Consider the following 18,973-nt stretch of genomic DNA (forward strand, 5'->3'; position numbering starts at 1 on the left):
TTTTTTTTTTTTTTTTTTATCTCTGAGGAACAGTCTTATCCACAGAAATACCACTTTAAAATATGTTTCTGTCCATATAATAAGTTACTCAGTTAAAAATAACTTCAGCTTTCTGTGCTTATGAAAAGCCTTATTACAGCTGAAATCATAATAACTCTGACTTGCAGAAAGTCACTTACTCCTGCTGAGACTCCATTTTCTAATCTGTAAAGGATTATAGTAATAATTAACTCAGAATTCTTACAAAGATTAGAGGTAACATGTGAATAGCACTTAGCTAATTACTGACAGGATGTGGAAATTTCTTCACTGGGACTTAGGAAACTAATATAAATTCTGATGCCATAATAATATAAGCTCACTTTGGCTGTAACTTTGTGAAAACCACAACGCTGAGCTAGTTGGTTGGAAAGAGCAGCTGCTTTGGGGTAGATGGTACTAGTATCTAGTAAAGTTTTGGACTCAGCCCCAATGAATCACATTTAAAGACCTGCCACACGTTTGCATTGTGAGAAAACATTTAGTTATTTCCACAAAATAAAGTTTTCAGTGACCAGATTCCTAATTAAGCTTAAGGGATTCCTGTTGGATTTCAAATAGAAAGCTGGATTGCCTGCTTTTAAGCTCTTAGGTGTTCAGATTTCTTAGACCAAAACCTTACTATTCTTGCTTTGACCACATTTTCTTCAGTAGCAGAAAGGAGAAAGATTATGGCTGTTGTTTGGGAGAGTGGTTCATGGGAGAGACTTTACAAGCAAAAATGCCTAAGGCTCTGTTAATATGTGCCTATGCTCTGTAGTCTTACCTTCTCACAGTGCAGCCTACAAATTCAATAGGAGTTCGAAGAAGAGGGGAGTGAGAGTAGGGTTGCCTGATGTAAGGAAAAAATGGGAGTTGAGATGCGATATTGAGACAGAAGTAAAATATTGACCTCTGAATTGGGCTCCAGGTAAAAAAGGAATATGATGGAGTTTTAGTCATTACATTGTACCATTTTTATTAACAGGAATATCTTTAGAGACATACTTTGATCTTTGTTTTTCTTTCTATTTTTTTTCTTCAACTTTTATTTTAAGTTTAGGGATACATGCGCAGGATGTGCAGGGTTGTGACATAGGTAAATGTGTGTCATGGTCATTTGCTGAAAAGATCATCCCATCACCTAGTTATTCAGTCCAGCATCCATTAGCTATTCTTCCTGATGCTCTCTCTCACCCAACAGCCCCCAACAGACTCCAGTGTTTGTTGTTTCTCTCCATGTGTCCATGTGTTCTCATAATTCAGCTCCCATTTATAAGTGAGAACATGTGGTGTTTGGTTTTCAATTCCTGCGTTAGATTGCTGAGGATAATGACTTCCAGCTCCTTCCATGTCCCTGCAAAGGAAATGATCTCATTCTTTTTATGGCTGTATAGTATTTAGAGACACACTTTGTAAGTGAATCCTGTTATTTCAGAGATGGTGGCTGATTTTTCTGCTTTTCTTATTAGATTCAAACTCTATGCTGGTCATTCCCTTCAGGATTTGGCACTCACCAACAGACCCTTCTTTCAAGTGAAAAGGCATCTCTTTTAATGGTGCTGACCTTTGGAATAGGAAGCATGTACCCTGGACAGAGCACTTCAAACTAGACGTACCAAGAGTAATTACATCTGTAACGCTGGCATTGGAGGCACTGGGAATTCTATTCTCACCTCTTTCTCGTTAATTCACAACCACAGAAGTACTGACTGAAATGAGGTTGTGGGGATATGTATTCCACCTTGAAGTGCATTAAGGAATGAATATAGGGTGATGAAAAGAAAAAAACTGGTGTAAACAACTATGGATAGAAGGACAGGAAGGCAACAAAGAGCTAGAATAAGGTGTGTAGACAAGAAAATTACTTTGGGAGTTGGAGAAAAAACTTGATGACAAAGATCTAGCTAAGAGTGCAGAAAACTACGATTTTCTAGGAGTGAAAGGGAACAATCAATGAAAGAAAATCCTGAGGGAGGTAAGAAGAGTGTGATAATTCATCTTGAGCAACAGGAAGGACAGCTGTGTTGGGAAGTAAGAAGATTGCAGCTATAAATAAAATTATGTGGGTTGGGAAAGGACAATAGATGAAGCTGATTTCTTCTCACCTAATAATCTCAATTTACTCTTTGAGCTAAGGGCTAAAACAAATAGTCTTCTGAGAAAAGTGGAGGATGGGGAGCAGGAGAAAGAGGAAGAAGCTTTAGCAGAATAGTAAAGGAGCTGATTAGCCACCATGAGAATAGGAGAAGATACTAATCAGGTTCATGCAAAAAGAGAGTAGAGGAAAATAATCTTAGACTGGAGGTCATTAATTTCTACTTGTGCCATTTCAAATACACACTAGTATTTTAATGGGATAATTAAGACACTTGGATAGTAAGAAAGAAAATGTGTTGTGGACTTAAGCTGGGATTAGGATCTTGTCAGGCTGGTACAGCAGAAGAATGAAGAACAAAGAAGTTGAATATTCTTGTGTAAGAGTGGATAATTTGGCCAACTATTTAATCTGAGTTAGACACAGGAGAAAATAAGGTGAGGGGTGATGCTATGTGAGACTAGGAGAAATTGAGGTATTTGGATATTGAAGGTTTCTGGAAATGTATGGTGCAAGTTAGTATAGCACAATTTGTAGTGAAGCTCAGTCATTATGTTAGAGAAAGCAAACCATTTGAAGAGTTAGGAATTGATGAGAGTTGGCAGATGGTACAACACTGAAAAATACTGGAATAAGAAATAGGTGAATGGATTCAGATTATCAGCAGAAGTGAATGCTGTTAGTTGCTGCATGTGAAGTTGCTTTGGAAAAGTGCAAAACTGTGATACCTTTTTTTTTTTAACATGTTTTATAAATGAAATCATCTTTGACTCCTCAAGCAGTCTTGAAAATTGCTCAATTCCATATCTGACTTTTACTTTAAATTCTAATATAATAGGGTGACCAACTATTCCCTTTGCTTTGGACTGTCACAGGTTTAGCACCGAAAATACTATGTCCCAAAAAACCCTCAGTCACAGGCAAACCTCAACTGTTGGTCTTCCTATATACTCCCAAAGCAATTTGGATTCCCTGTGTCCCATTTCTTCAATTCATCTTCCACATGGCTGCCAGCATGACTTTTCTATTTTTTATTTATTCATTTTTAAAGTATTATTTATTTTTGAGACAGGGTTTTTCTCTGTCACCCAGGCTGGAGTGTAGTGGTGCAATCTGAACTCACTGCAACATCTGCCTCCCTGGCTCAAGCAATCCTCCCACCTCAGCCTCCCTAGTGGCTGGGACCACATAGCTGCGCCACCGCACCCAACTAATTTTTATATTTTTTTGTAGAGATGAAGTTTCGCCATGTTACCCAGGCTGGTCTCAAACTCCTGAGCTCGAGCGATCCGCCCACCTGGGCATCCCAATGTGCTGGGTTTATAGGTGTGAGCCACCACACCTGGCCAGCAGCCCGACCTTTCTAAAACACAAGTATGGTGATATCGCATCTCTTTACAGAATCCTTCGATGATTCCTCATGAAGTGCATTAAAAGTTTTTCATGACCTGGTCCCATCTACCTTTATAGTATCTTTTCCCTTTTAGTACCTTTCTTGACTCATACCTCCCATTCCACCCTCTCCACCATGTTATCCTATTCACCAGCTGGGATAGAATTATTATTATTCCTTTCAATATATCATTCATTTTTATATTTGGTGACCCTTGGATGTTATTTATTCATCGCTGGAAATCTTTCTCATCTTTTCTTCTCCAAAATCCTACCCATTCCCCAAACTACTTATTAAAAAATTGACTGCCAGTCTTTTTGTTCTATGCACTTTACTTCTGCTTCCACAGAAATGTCTTTGTTACCTCTTTCACGAAATGTTTCTGAAATCTGTTATGGTTTAGTTAACTTATGGCTGTCCCATGTGACTTTATTGATAATAATAAATATCCCATGAAATTTATTGAAGGCAACAACCATGTATTATTTTTCTCTGGAATTTCCCACTCCACTCCATCATCCTTTGCCATTAGCATATAGGACACCCACATAGCAGAACTTCTACTTGGATGAAATCACAAACTGTTAAGATTCAGATGAAATGTATCGATAATAACCAGTAAAATGGTCATGCTTATGGAGAATTTTGAAGAGCTGGAACTTGACTTCAGCTTTGAAAGGTTGCTAGGATTTAAAAGAACAATGGATAATTCAGACAAAGTGAGATTAACTTTATCTCTTCCCCAACCACCATCTTTATTTTTCTCTCCATCGGTGGCAGAAAACGGGAACAGGGTTGGAGAGAAAAATAAAGATGGTGGTGAGGGAAGAGATAAAGTTAAAATTTACCTCACTTTTCCTGAGTTATCCATTGTTCTATTTAAATCCTATATATTATCTTTAGCAGCTAAAATAGGACTAGTATCTCTCCTACTTAATTCACAGAAATGATGCTGTGCCAACATGAGGGATTCTCATCACCTGTCCCATTCACTTCAATTGTTGCTATTCACTGATTGTGATGTTAGAGATTTTTAAATGTTACCCCTGTAGGGGTATAGGCTCTTGGCCCTCTCAAGGTTTGCTACAAAATCACTGGCATGAGGCAGATTGATTAATATGAGATAAGGAATACAAATTTATCTAAGGTATATACATAGGAGCCTTCAGAATGAAGACTCAATTTCCCAACAGGTAAGAAAAGCTTATATACTATCTTGAAATTAGAGAATAAATGTAGACTCAGAGTATGTTCAAAAACAGTTTTTAGTGGCAAGACAAGTTATTGGAGGAAGAAAGTAAGAGGCTTGGTGACAGAGTTGGCCTTGTTATAGATGAAACCTCTGTCAGAGAGAATAGATTGTAAATGTTGCTTTTCCGACTTTTAAGATGTCCAGAACTCAATCTCTCCTGGATCTGAGAAAAGCATAGAATGGGAGAGACATGGTTTGCATTAATGGATATTCTGTTGCAGATCAAATATTTCCCAACCTCAGTCTGTGAGCCCTGAGGCAATCATTTCAAAATATTTTAGTAAATATATTTTAGGATAAAATATTTTTATTTCCTTCACTTTTAAAAGACAGAAAGTTTCTCAGGGACACAGATCATTGTGGATGATTCTATATTCTCCATAGAACCTAGCAAATTAGTTAATAAATAGGAATAAGGCTTATTGAATATATGCTGTTGAGTGTGGCTTTAAAGCAGCCAAAGTCCTCAAAAATGCCATGGAAAAAAGTAAATAGAATTATTTCCCTTTATGTTTTCTTTTCAAGTGTAGAGAGCTTTAGCGACTATATGATGCAGCCTCCTCACTCCCATTTCAGGTCCCATGTGTAGGTGGATAACAAGTCATTTTCTGATTTCCTTCACAGAATGACAACCAACCAAAATAAAAGGTTGAGATAACTATGAAAGCAAATCATGAAACTGTCCTTTACCTGAGGTCCAGATAATAGTATTGATGATACCCTGAGACCTTGGATTGTGCTAGTTTCTACCCATAGGATATGTCTGACCACCTGTGATTTCTAAATGATTTATTTTCTCTTTTCTCAGGCCTCTACAAGTATTGCTTTCCTGAGGTGAAAAGAATAGGTGCAGGGAATATTGATAGGAGCAGCCCAAGTCAGAAGACAACATTTTAGGGAAATAGTAGGCATCAGAAATGCATTAGTTGATATATCAAGGTTTTTAATTTGTGCTTAATACTTCTAAACAAAAACTTTGAACTACTGTGTAAGCAGTTCAGTTCAATTATACTTTTTATAGGTTCTTTGAATGCTTCCTAGGCTGGGTCTTGGCCATATGGTGATGAACAAAGGAGATCTTTTTCTGGCACTGATGGACTTAACAGCACAGTGAGATTAATAACCAATAAACAAATAAAAAAAGCCCAAATTGCAAATGTTGATACTACAAAGAGAAAGAGCAGAGAGTGTGAGAGTGTGTAATGATGTATAGGATTACCTAGATTGAGTGGGTGGTTAAGGTCTCTCAGACCCACAGACTGAGGTTAAAAGGAACCAGACATGTGAATTTTGTGACGTCAGCACAACTTACTTAACCTCTTTGAGTCTCAATTTTCTCATTTGCAATGTGGAAATAATCACAGGGCTCCTGCGAGGATGAATGAGATAATGAATAAGGTGTTTAACCTGTAAATAAAAGGCAACCCTAAATAAGTGGTAGTTATACTTAATGTTAATGTTAGACATGGTATGGAGAATGAACTTTAGGGGAAGGATTGGAATGCAAACAGTTTAGTAAGGAAGCTGTTGCAATAGTCAATAGGGTTGATGACAGCGGCCTGTATTAGGATGGTGACAGTAGAGGTGGAGATAGATTAGAGATGATTTTACATGGAAGGAAGAATTACCTGGGTTTTCTGGGTTTTTTTATTGTCTATGGGAGGAAATATAGTGGCAAAGGTCAGAATTACTCCCTAATTTCCAGCCTGAGTGTCTGGGAGGGGAGTGAGGGCACTGACTGAAAAGGGAAGCACAGACTCAGGAATGAATCACCAATCCCACATCCCTATGAGACAGGAACCAAGAATATGTCCAGATTGGAAGGGAGATAAATTGGCAGCACAAAGGGAGCAAACTGCCCACAAATAGGCAACAATAGAGCCAGACTCATAGATAGACAGAGAGAGGAAGAGAAAGACACACACACACACACACACACACACACACACACACACAGCGAGCGAGAGAGAGAGAGAGAGAGAAAGAGAGAGAGAGAAAGAGAGACAGACATTAAGAGAGAGAGATGGAGTGAGGGAACAGAGAGGAGTATACTCTGATTTTAGTCCTTCCATCCAGGATTTTCTTGTTTGTCGCTTCTTAGCTTCTTCTTTCTTATATTTCAGAAATGACACAATTGTCCACAGCAAGCTAAATGTTCCCTCCAAGAGAGTCTATGTTTCTGCTCAACCCCAAATAAATACTTTCTGCTTCTCCTCATCATGGGGATTTTACATCTAATGGTCACTAAGAAGATCTAAGGTGGCGGGAAGCCTTTCTTACCTTCCCTTCAGCCTGAAGCAAAAAATAGGTTTTTGGAAACAAGCCATGCAAATCTCTAAGCTCACAATGAACTGTGAATTGCAGAGGCATAAGAACCCACATTTAAAAAAAGAAAAGAAAAAAAAAGGTGTGAACTTGACCTCTAGCTTGCTGTTCTGGCATAATTGGGCTCTGCTATTTAACAGGGAGGTGTGAACAGAACGTGCCTGTTTTGTAAGTGAAACTTTCTACACCCAGTGAAGCTAAAACAAACAGCCATTTCTTTTAAGTGCAAAAGTGGAAGTGTGACTGCAGGAAAGTATGGTTATGAACAGTTCTTAGTTCCTGAAATTGTAATGCACTGATGGATCTTTCTTTGCTCTCTCACAGCCTGTGTGTGGACAACATTTGATAGTAGAAGCAGTCCCAACAGTAAAATCAAAGGTGGTAGGGTGGGAACAGTGTGGCATAAGTAGGGACAGATGTTTATTTCTATTCTGACTGTCCAAATAGAGGAATTCCAGTGTTATATAAGTTCCTACTATGGGATTAGAATGGTTCTGCCACAATATGCTCTTCACATGTCACAGTGAAATTGAAATAATGTCTTTTGTAGCAATATGGATGGAGCTGGAGGCCATTATTCTAAGTGAAGTAACACAGGAGTGAAAAACCAAAAACCAGGTATTCTCATTTATAAGTGGGAGCTAAGCTATGAGCATGCAAAGGCATGTGGAGTAATAGTTAAGATAGCCGAATTCTACTAAGTAGCCCCTCCTAGTCAGGGAGAGGAAAGTGGCATAGTGGAAATACCATAGGCTTCAGAACAAGCCAGGAATGATAGTAAATCCTATCTTTACCCTTTTTCTAGCTTTGCTACTTAAGACAATTTACTGAATGTCTGTGAAGCTCAGTTTTTTCATCCAGATCATAGGGTGATAATAGTTCCTACATTTTAGGACAGTTGTGAAAATTAAATTAAACTAAATAATACACTTGAAAACTTCCATTACAGATTCTGGGATACATCCTTGATGGTCACAACATAATTATTTCCTGCCTTTTCCACTTGTGAGAGTCCCTTCCACCCTCCATTCTAAGTAACACATACATAAGCAAGATGACTGCATGACTATTTAAGACGTATCATAAATAAGAGGACAAATCGGGAGATGGAATAGAACAGGGGGAAAGCAAAAGAATAATTTACAGTAACAGCAGCTCATAACATCCACACTCCTTTATCTGTGAATTCATCACTTGAGGCTCTGTTTTTGTTAGCACAACTCTATTTCCTGGAGCAGGATGTAACATGACATAGGAAGACATTCTGTTACTTATGGGGAGAATCTAAAACCAGTTTACTCCTTTGTTTTTTGTAAACTTACTTCAAACAAAACAAAATAAAAACAATAAACAACAGAAACCCTTCCTCTTCTGAGAAACAACCTCAGTACATTGGTTTTTTTCCACTTCTAGCTCGAAATACAGTAAACATTCCTGCAATATGCACAGAAGGTATGTTTGTGAAATTTGTCATGGGGAGAAGAACAAAGATGAAGGGAAGGGTGTGAATGGAGGCAAGGCCCCTTGTCCTTCCATTTCAAGTCTCAGATCTTCCATTAACAGCTGTGTGACCATAATAAACTCCTCTCTCTGGGCCTTGCTTCTATCTGTATTATGTGGAGAGTGAATTTGATGATTTCCAAAGGTCCTCCCCAGTCTGAAATTCTACAAGATAGTTAAAGCAAAATGAGTAGTCTGTGGCTCTCTTACCATTCTTATCTGCAGGCGATCAGCATAATTCCATGTCCAGCCTCTGATAAACTCTAAAGATTACTCTACTCTCTCTATACCTTAATATAACACATAATAAAAACCATACTAAATCATAAAATATGATTAAGGAAGTCCAAAAAAGAAGGAATCTCTTCATAACGATTACTTTCATGAATAAAGAAAGCATTACATTTTAAACTGTCTTCAAAAATGGTTTCAAAGTCCCTGTTTTGCTAGTGTCCAAAGCAGTGTTCATTGTGACTGTTGGATAATTTGCCATGTGAATGTTGCCACACAAGTACAGGATTCTACTTAGAGGTAGAATTGGTGTCTTCCCTTCCAAGATTATACGAAGGAAAATACTCTATTTCAGCTTCTAAATTCATGTATTATTAAAACTTTTTATGTAAATTTGGATACCCAAGCCTAGGGAGAAAGACAAACTGCAGGATAACCTAGAGTCACAAGTTATTATGATAGAATAATGAGGTCACACTCTCAGGTCTTGAAAATCAGCCAGGACATTGACAATGCAGGATTAAGGAGGCAGGACCATTCTTCAAGTGCTGGGTTTCCAAGATAAGAAGCCAGGATCCAATGAGCAAAATGCCAGACAAAGGACAGGCATGGGAACCTAAAATGTGGGGCTAAATTTCTACTATGGCAATTGGGAGTGAGCAGTATTTAATCTAACCAGGGCTTTGGACAAGACAAATTTGGAGGCAAAATAAATATACTCGAATTGTATGCTGTTTTTGCTGTGGTCAGAATAAAAGATTTAATATTTCAAGACACTTTTGCCTGCAAAATACAACTTAGAGAATCTCGAGTGGGGGGCAGTTTTGGGACAATTTTATGGTTCCTAAACTGTTACATTGGGTGACTTTGGATCAGTATTGTATTTTCCTTGAGCCTCTAATTCTTTATATGTAAACAGGTCTCTTCTAATTCTAACAGTCTGTGCCTCTGCAAGTATACAAGAGAGATCTTGGTGTTAACTAAAGAACTAATTAACCATTATATTCTTTATTTTGTTTCACTTTGGGCAGGAACCATAAATCCATGGCTTACCTTGACAAATATACTGAAACATTCAAGATGCGTAGCAACAGTACCAGCACTGCTGAGATTAACTGTAATGTCACTAATGTGAAATTTCAATACTCCCTTTATGCAACCACTTATATCCTCATATTCATTCCTGGTCTTCTGGCTAACAGTGCAGCCTTGTGGGTTCTGTGCCGCTTCATCAGCAAGAAAAATAAAGCCATCATTTTCATGATCAACCTCTCTGTGGCTGACCTTGCTCACGTACTATCTTTACCCCTCCGGATTTACTATTACATCAGCCACCACTGGCCTTTCCAGAGAGGACTTTGCCTGCTCTGCTTCTACTTGAAGTATCTCAACATGTATGCTAGCATTTGTTTCCTGACGTGCATCAGTCTTCAAAGGTGCTTTTTTCTCCTCAAGCCCTTCAGGGCCAGAGACTGGAAGCGTAGGTACGATGTGGGCATCAGTGCTGCCATTTGGATCATTGTGGGGACTGCCTGTTTGCCATTTCCCATCCTGAGAAGCACAGACTTAGACAACAACAAGTCCTGCTTTGCTGATCTTGGATACAAGCAAATGAATGCAGTTGCATTGGTCGGGATGATTACAGTTGCTGAGCTTGCAGGATTTGTGATCCCAGTGATCATCATTGCATGGTGTACCTGGAAAACTACTATATCCTTGAGACAGCCACCAATGGCTTTCCAAGGGATCAGTGAGAGGCAGAAAGCACTGCGGATGGTGTTCATGTGTGCTGCAGTCTTCTTCATCTGCTTCACTCCCTATCATATTAACTTTATTTTTTACACCATGGTAAAGGAAACCATCATTAGCAGTTGTCCCATTGTCCGAATCGCACTGTATTTCCACCCCTTTTGCCTGTGCCTTGCAAGTCTCTGCTGCCTTCTGGATCCAATTCTTTATTACTTTATGGCTTCAGAGTTTCGTGACCAACTCTCCCGCCATGGCAGTTCTGTGACCCGCTCCCGCCTCATGAGCAAGGAGAGTGGTTCATCAATGATTGGCTAAAGTTAAGATATCTCTTTAATTATGACTTTGTTTACCTATGTTCCTTGTCTTTTTCCCAAAGGCCAGAGTTGAAAACCAATTTCTTTAATTGAACCTTGTGAAGAACAGAAATAAGTACCTTTTGTGTGATATTCACAGTCAACAAGGGTGTGATGGTGAAGGCAGAGTGTGAAAAATGTGAGAGAGGAAGAGAAAATAGATTTACCTGATTCNTTTACAGATGTAAATAAAAGTTGAATTGTTCACCTTAAATTTTTTTCAATAAGTAAGTTATTGTTAATAATGCACAGTAAATATGAGAGTTTGTCCTAGCATGTAAAAAAATAGCTTTCATATAAAGACCTTAAATTCTGAGTGAGAGTAAAAATGTCTAGTCCTTCTAACGATAAATTTTTCTAACAGGCAAGATAGTGTGAAGAATTCAAGCAACATGTACATAAATTTCAGGACCACAAGCCTGTTACTAAAGAAAAGGCATGGAAATTTATTCATTCTTTGAAAATGTGTTGGGTGCCTATTGTGCTCTGCGTTGTCACTTTGTTAAGTAGTTTCTTTTTTTTCATAAGTTATTGGGGTACAGGTGGTATTTGGTTACATAAGTTCTTTAGTGGTGATTTATGAGATTTTGGTGCAGCCATTACCCGAGCAGTATACACTGCACCACATTTGTAGTCTTCTCTTTCTCACCCCCTTCTCACTCTTGCACACATAATATCTCATCTTGCCCTCTTAATAAACCTGTGGAAATTGCCAATACAAATGAATAAATGGAACTTCAGAGAGGTTAAGCAATTTGCCTCAGGATCAACAGCGGTTAGCCAAAATTGGTCCAGTGTAATACACCATATATGGTTATGTTATTCCCTTCTTTTTGTTGTTACATTTATCAGGTCTATACTAAATTACCCTTCAATGATGAAGACACAGACTAAAGCTAAGCCACATGAGATCAAGTCCATTTCAACATGGTTTGCCTGGAATTCTCCAAAAAATCTGTGGGTTGTGGGTTTGGCATGTCAAGCTTCAGACTGCAAGGTCTTAAGTGGTAAATAGATGCGTTGTCCTAATACCATTCCAAGGTAGAGAATCCTGATGATAAGGAGTATAGGAAACTCAAATAGTTCATTATTTCTAAAAAAAAAATGTATATTTTAAGGCTTGATACAAGTTCTACAAACCCCATAAGTAGGTGAAAAAAGAAACTCTATAGGGTGATAAACATTCTATAAAACCTGGAAATTTGTGTGGAGTTCACCTAAACTCACTTTTCCTAAATATAACTATATAAAATTGTAAACAAATTTGTTTTTTAGAAACTTTTAAGAAGATTTCTGTTAGCATAATTGACAATATCTGCATTAGAAGCAGAAAGTATTATCCATCGTAAATATGAGAAAAGTATATGTTCTCTTTCTGACAATCTTTTTATCTTATTTTTTTCAAATGTTATGGGTGTTGTTTCAGCACCATTTTAAAGAATTTGAATACAAACAATCCCTCAGCTTATCAGGTTGAATTTTATGAAGCTCCTTTCATCACTCTTATCTTTTATGTCTGCAATATAAATAGTATAAACATTTGGTGTGAAGGGAGTAGAAAGTAAGTAGTAGTTCTGAGAGTATTCATTTGAACAGAGTGACTATGGAAGAATGAATAGCAAAAAAAGGAGAATTTTTTTTANTCAAGCAATCGACAATTGGTTCTTTAACTTTAAAGGGGATGTCTTACATAATGCCAAAGGAAAATGTGACAGGGCTTCAGCTGATGACATAGCAGTGCAAGAAATCAGTGAAATTGCTTTAAGGTATTACGATAGACAACAATTTTAACAGTTATTCCTATGCTTGTCACAGGCACATAATTTGAGACAAACAAGACATCAAAACATACATCCTTGAATTAGTTTTTCAAAAAGTCAACACTGAAGCTAAACATTGCCCCCAAATCTCTGCAAGGCACTTATCAAACTCCACATAGAAACCATTCAGTATCTCATAACACTGATGAAAGACTGTTTAAACTTCTGATAGTTTTGGTAAAAACGGGAAGGGATTCAGCAAAAATGGGAGAAATATAATCTTTGCAACAATTTATATGACCTTAAATGCCATTTATGTATGACTGGATATGCTGTTTCTCTTTATATTTTAAAATAGCTTAGAATGTTACTGGTTAGCTGGACATGGTGGTGCACACCTGTAGTCCCAGCTACTTGGGAGGTTGAGGCAGGAGAATCACTTGAACCCGAGACATGGAGGTTGCAGTTAGCTGAGATTGTGCCACTGACTGTACTTCAGCCTGGGTGACAGAGGAAAAAAAGAAAGCACTGTTATTAGATTGCTTGTAACTCAAAGAATAAAGGCTTCAGGGGATGAATTTCCCCATTCTCTATGCTGTGCTTATTTCACATTGCATGTCTGTATCAAAACATCTCATAAACCCCAGAAATATATACACCTACTATGTACTCACAAAAATTAAAAATACAAAAGCTTTAAATACTACCACAGAGTGTAGGTATAACATTTGCCACTGATCAAATGAATTACCCTTATAAAATATGTGTTCTGAAGACTTACTAGTAGTACCAGCTTCTGCTTCTTGCGAGGCCCTCAGGAAGCTTATAATTATAATGGAAGGTGAATGGAAGGCAGGCGTGTCACATGGTGAGAGAGGGAGCAAGAGAGAGTGAAGAAAAAGTGCCAAACTCTTTTAAACAAACATCTTGCGTGAAATTGTAGAGTGAGAACTCACTCATTACCTTGAAGACAGAACCAAGTCATTCATGAGGGATCTGCTCCCATGAACCAAACACCTCCCCTTAGGCCCACCTACACTATTAGAGGTCACATTTCAGCATGAGTTTTAAGGAGGATGAAACATTTAAACCATATCAGCAATAAATATAGAGGAAGAGTAAGCCTTCTTATTGGAAACTCTTCTGTGTTAAGGGTGGAAAGAGAAAAAAAGCTAAGGAGTGCCTAGAACTGAATACGAGAGCTTGGCTAGAAATATAGAAAGGATCCTTGAGGAATTGCCATACTGTTTTCCATAATGGTTGAACTAGTTTACAATCCCACCAACAGTGTAAAAGTGTTCCTATTTCTCCACACCATATGACCCAGCCATCCCACTACTGGGGTATATACCCAAAGGATTATAAATCATTGCTGCTATAAAGAACATGCACACGTATGTTTATTGCGGCCATATTCACAATAGCAAAGACTGGATCAAACCCAAATGTCCATCTGTGACAGACTGGATTAAGAAAAATGTGGCACATATACACATGGACATACTATCAGCCATTAAAAAAGGATGAGTTTGCATCCTTTGGTAGGGACATGGATTGCAGCTGAAACCATCATTCTTAGCAAACTATCACAGAAGAGAAAACCAAACACGCATGTTCTCACTCATAGTGGGAACTGAACAATGACATACTTGGACTCGGGAAGGGGAACATCACACACTGGGGCTATCATGGGGAGGGGGGAGAGGCGCGGGGGGGGAGGGATTGCATTGGAGTTATTGCTGATACTAAATGATGAATGATGGGTCTGAGGAGTAATGGGTGCAGCACACCACATGGCATAAGTATACATAGTAACAAACCTGGCACGTTAGCACATGTACCCTAGAAATTAAAGTATAATAATAAAAAAAAAATTAAAAAAAAAATTAAAAAAAAAAAAAAAAAAGAAAATATAGGAAACGTAGGCTGGGCGCGGTGGTCAAGCCTGTAATCCCAGCACTTTGGAGGCCGAGACGGGGCGGATCACGAGGTCAGGAGATAGGAGGACCATCTTGGCTAACACGGTGAACTCCGATCTCTACTAAAAAGATACAAAAAAACTAGCCGGGCGCGATGGTGGGCGCCAGTAGTCCCAGCTACTCGGGAGGGCTGAGGCAGGAGAATTGGCCCTAACCCTGGAGCGGAGCTTGCAGTGAGCTGAGATCCAGCTACTGCACTCCAGCCGGGCAAACAGAGCGAGACTGAACTCAAAAAAAAAAAAAAAAAAAAAAAAAAGAAAAAGAAATAAGAAAGGAGGCAGTAATTAGTCAAGATTGTAAAAGTTAGAGATTAAGAATATGAGAGGACCTTGAATGTCAGGTATATAATTTGTACTTTTCTGTGGGTGGGGTGAGCCAAATGGGATCATAAAAATTATTGGAGATAAAAAGGCTTATACAGATCTATATAGAAACATGATTATGAATAATAACAGGGGCAAAAGCCTGTTGGCAAGTAACCACTATTGCTTTACTCATTTCATTCTGAAATTTTGGACTATCTAGATAATTTCACGATATACACATGAATAAAAGAACATACCAACAGGAATAGCTATCATTTATTCAATCCAACACGTGAGGGGACTTTACCTGGATCATATTTAAATTTTCTTTTTCTTTCTTTTCTTTTCTTTCTTTTCTTTCTTTTCTTTTCTTTCTTTTCTTTTCTTTCCTTCTTTCTTTCTTTCTTTCCTTTCTTTCTTCTTTCTTTCTTTTCTTTCTTCTTCTTTCTTTTTCTTTCCTTCCTTCCTTCCTTCCTTCCTCCTCTTCCTTCCTTCCTTCCCTTCTTCTTCTTCCTTCCTCCTTCCTTCCTTTCTCTTTCTTTTTCTTTCTTTTTTCTTCTTTTTTCTTTCTCTCCTTTCTTTCTCTTTCTTCTTTCTTTCTTCTTTCTTTCTTTTTTCTTTCTTTCTTTCTTTCCTTCCTTCCTTCTTCCTTCCTTCCTTCTTTCCTTCCTTCTTCCTTCCTTTCCTTCCTCCTTCTTCCTTTCTCTTCTTTTTCCTTTCTTTTTCTTCTTTCTTTCTTTCTCTCTTCTCTCTCTTTCTTTCTTTCTTCTTTCTTTCTTTCTTTCTTTCTTTCTTTCTTTCTTTTCTTTTCTTTTCTTTCTTTCTTTTCTTTTCTTTTCTTTTTTTTTTTTGACAGTCTTGCTCTGTCGCCCATGCTGTTGAGGCTGGAGTTCAGTGCACCCAATCTGTCTCACTACAACTCTGCCTCCCAGGCTCAAGCAATTCTCCTGCCTTCGGACCCCAAGTAGCTGGAACTACAGGCAAAGCACCACCACACCTTGTCTACTTTCTTTTTTTTTATTATTATCTTTCAGTAGAGACAGTGGTTATCACTTTGTTGGCCAGCTGGTCTCGAACTCCTGACTCAGGTGATCTGCCCACTCGGTCTCCCAAGACTGGGATTACAGGTATGGGCCACCACGCCTGGCCAAAGATGGTCATATTGATTTTTTAAAAACAACTCCATGAGGTAGATACCATAATTAACCCCACTTTCCAGATGAAAAACAAGTACAAGATAGTTTCAGATAACATTGTTCGAGAATATTACAGGGCTAATAAATGACAAGGGTCAGATTTTTTTGTTTTTTGTTTTTTTTTTTTCACAGTCCACTCTATTGCCTAGGCTGAAGTGCAGGTGGAATGATTTGGCTCCTGCAAACCTCCGCCCTCCCATGTTCAAGCGATTCTTGTGCCTCAGGCCTCCCAAGCAGCTGGATTATAGGTGCCTGCCACGATGGACCTACTAATTTTTGTTATTTTTAGTAGAGATGGGGTTTCAACCATGTTTTGGGCCAGGCTAGTCTAGAACTCCTGACTCAGTGATCCACCCGCCTCGGCCTCCCAAAGTGCCTGGATTACAGGTGTGAGCCCCGTGCTCGGCCAAGTTTTCAGGATTTTTAACTCTTAAAAAATTCGAATTCAGAACTCATATGTTTAACACTGTATTACTGGCCTATATATTACTATAATACAATGAATTTCATGGGAAATGTCATACTTTTAAGATGCTCTTCCCTTGTATCAAACAACTATACCAATAAATATTGTGATACTGATGTTGTTATTTTTTGTATTTTCCAACATTCTGAATCTTTTAAAACATACACAACTATAACTTGTCTAATTTACAATAAAAATTTTTTAAAAAATAAACTAAAAAATTCTGGAACCCTCATTTTATACACTCCTCTTTATAAATTGCTTATTTTAATCTGTGTATGATTGCAAAGTTGAGAATAAATGGTGAATAAGTATAGTATGGATGGCCTCAGCCATAAGTTTCCACATATTTTATTTATAAAAAACTAGAAAATACACTTAAATATTAAAATTGTAACTTTTGAGAGACTCATTATGATAATTATTATTTTCTACTTATAAATTTTTCTGGTCAAAATATAAGCATACCATTTTAATCAGAAAATAGTAAATATTATAAAGCATGAGTAGACAATAAGGTAAATAAAGAAAACTACAATTGCTTCAGAACAAATAAAGATTTTGGATACACTTAAAATCCAATAAGGTAAAAGAGATTGTACACATTAAATTATATAAAATGGGAGTATATGTTTTGCAACATCCATGAAATGTTTATAAAAGTTGCTTATATACTAGGTAATAAAGGCTCAGATGCAAAAAGCAGGAATTATGCATATGACATTACATAACCAAAATTAGAATTACCAAAATGTAAATATTAGAAATTAAAATGACACAGAATAACCAACATGAGATAAAATTTTAAAAATACTATGATAAATCTAATGCCAATGAATTTGAAAATCTAATTGAAATGGATGGTTTTCTGTTTCAAATAATTATAAAATAAAACAAGAATAGAAAACTTGACTAATTGACTACATAAGAATTTTCTTTTGAGTTACAATCTGGTCTAGAATTTATTTACTTTTTAAATTTAATTTTCATTTTAAATTTCAGATTCAGGGGATTCAGGAAGTAAATGTGCTGGTTTGTCATGTGGGTATACTGCATGATGCTGAAGTTTGGGCTTCTGTTCATCTTATCACCCAAACAGTGAACATAGCATTCAATAGGTAATTTTCCGCCATTGCCCTACTCTCTCTCTCTCTCCTCCCTTTTCAAGTCTCCAGTTTCAACTGACCTAATCTTTATGTCCACGTGAACTCAATGATTAGCTCCCATTTATAAGTGAGAATATGCAGTATTTGGTTTTCTGTTTCTGATTAAATTCACTTAAATTAATGGCCTCCAGCTGCATCCATGCTGCTGAGGATGATACGCTTTTGTTCTTTTTTGTGGCTGTGCAGTATTCCATATACAGTTTCTTTATCCAATCCACTATTGATGAGCACTTAGCTTAATTCTATGTCTTTGCTATTGTTAATAGTGTTGCAATAAGCATGGGAGTGCAGGTGTCTTTTCATTAGAATAATTTATTTTCCTGTGAGTATATATCCAGTAGTGGTGGGTTGAATGGTAATTCTGTGTTTAGCTCTTTGAGATATCTAGGTATTGTTTTCTATAGTGGTTGTAATAATTTACATTTCCACCCACAGTATATGTGTTCCCTATTCACAACATCCATGCCAGCATATATTGTTTTTGAACTTTTAATTATAGCCATTCTGACTGGTGTGAGATGAAATTTTATTGTAATTTTGACTTACGATTATCTGATGATTAGTGCTGTTGAGCATTATCTAGATATGCTCAACACTAGATGTGTGTGTTGGTTGCTCTTATGTCTTCTTTTGAGAAGTGTCTGCTTAAATCTTCAGCCTACTTTTTAATGGGGTTATTTATAGTTTTCTTGTTGATTTGTGTAAGTTCCTTGTAGATCCTTGATATTGGTCTATCAGGGGAACCTGTCCCCAATATTTCAACATAGGTTCTTTCTGTTTTCCCTAAGTGTCGGCCGATCTGAGAAATAAAGATAAAGAGTACAAAGAGAGGAATTTTACAGCTGGGCTGCTGGGAGTGACATCACATATCGGTAGGTCCGTGATGCCCACCTGAGCCACAAAACCAGCAGGTTTTTATTAAGGACTTCAAAAGGGGAGGGAGTGTATGAATAGGGAGTAGGTCACAAATATCACATGCTTCAAAGGGCAAAAAGGAGAACAAAGATCACATGCTTCTGAGGCCAATAAATATCACAAGGCAAAGGGTGAAATCAAAAACTCCTGATGAGGGTCTATGTTCAGCTGTGCATATATTGTCTTGATAAACATCTTAAACAACAGAAAACAGGATTTGAGAGCACAGAACCAGTCTGACTTCAAATTTACCAAGGCAGGGTTTTC

The 18,973-nt window shown here is 37.6% G+C and overlaps 1 protein-coding gene across 1 annotated transcript in view; it reads left to right on the forward strand.

Moving 5' to 3' along the window:
- Positions 1-11,095, forward strand: part of LOC108524309 (putative P2Y purinoceptor 10) — a 22,298-nt gene extending 11,203 nt beyond the window's left edge. Inside the window, exon 2 of the mRNA XM_017865351.1 lies at positions 9,849-11,095. Coding sequence (XP_017720840.1) covers positions 9,862-10,881 — 1,020 coding nt within the window. The 5' untranslated portion in view covers positions 9,849-9,861 and the 3' untranslated portion in view covers positions 10,882-11,095. The remainder of the gene's footprint in view (positions 1-9,848) is intronic.
- The last annotated feature ends 7,878 nt before the right edge of the window (positions 11,096-18,973 follow it).

The sequence above is a fragment of the Rhinopithecus bieti genome, unplaced genomic scaffold, assembly GCF_001698545.2.
Source record: "Rhinopithecus bieti isolate Rb0 unplaced genomic scaffold, ASM169854v2 scaffold_82773, whole genome shotgun sequence".
NCBI lineage: Eukaryota > Metazoa > Chordata > Mammalia > Primates > Cercopithecidae > Rhinopithecus > Rhinopithecus bieti.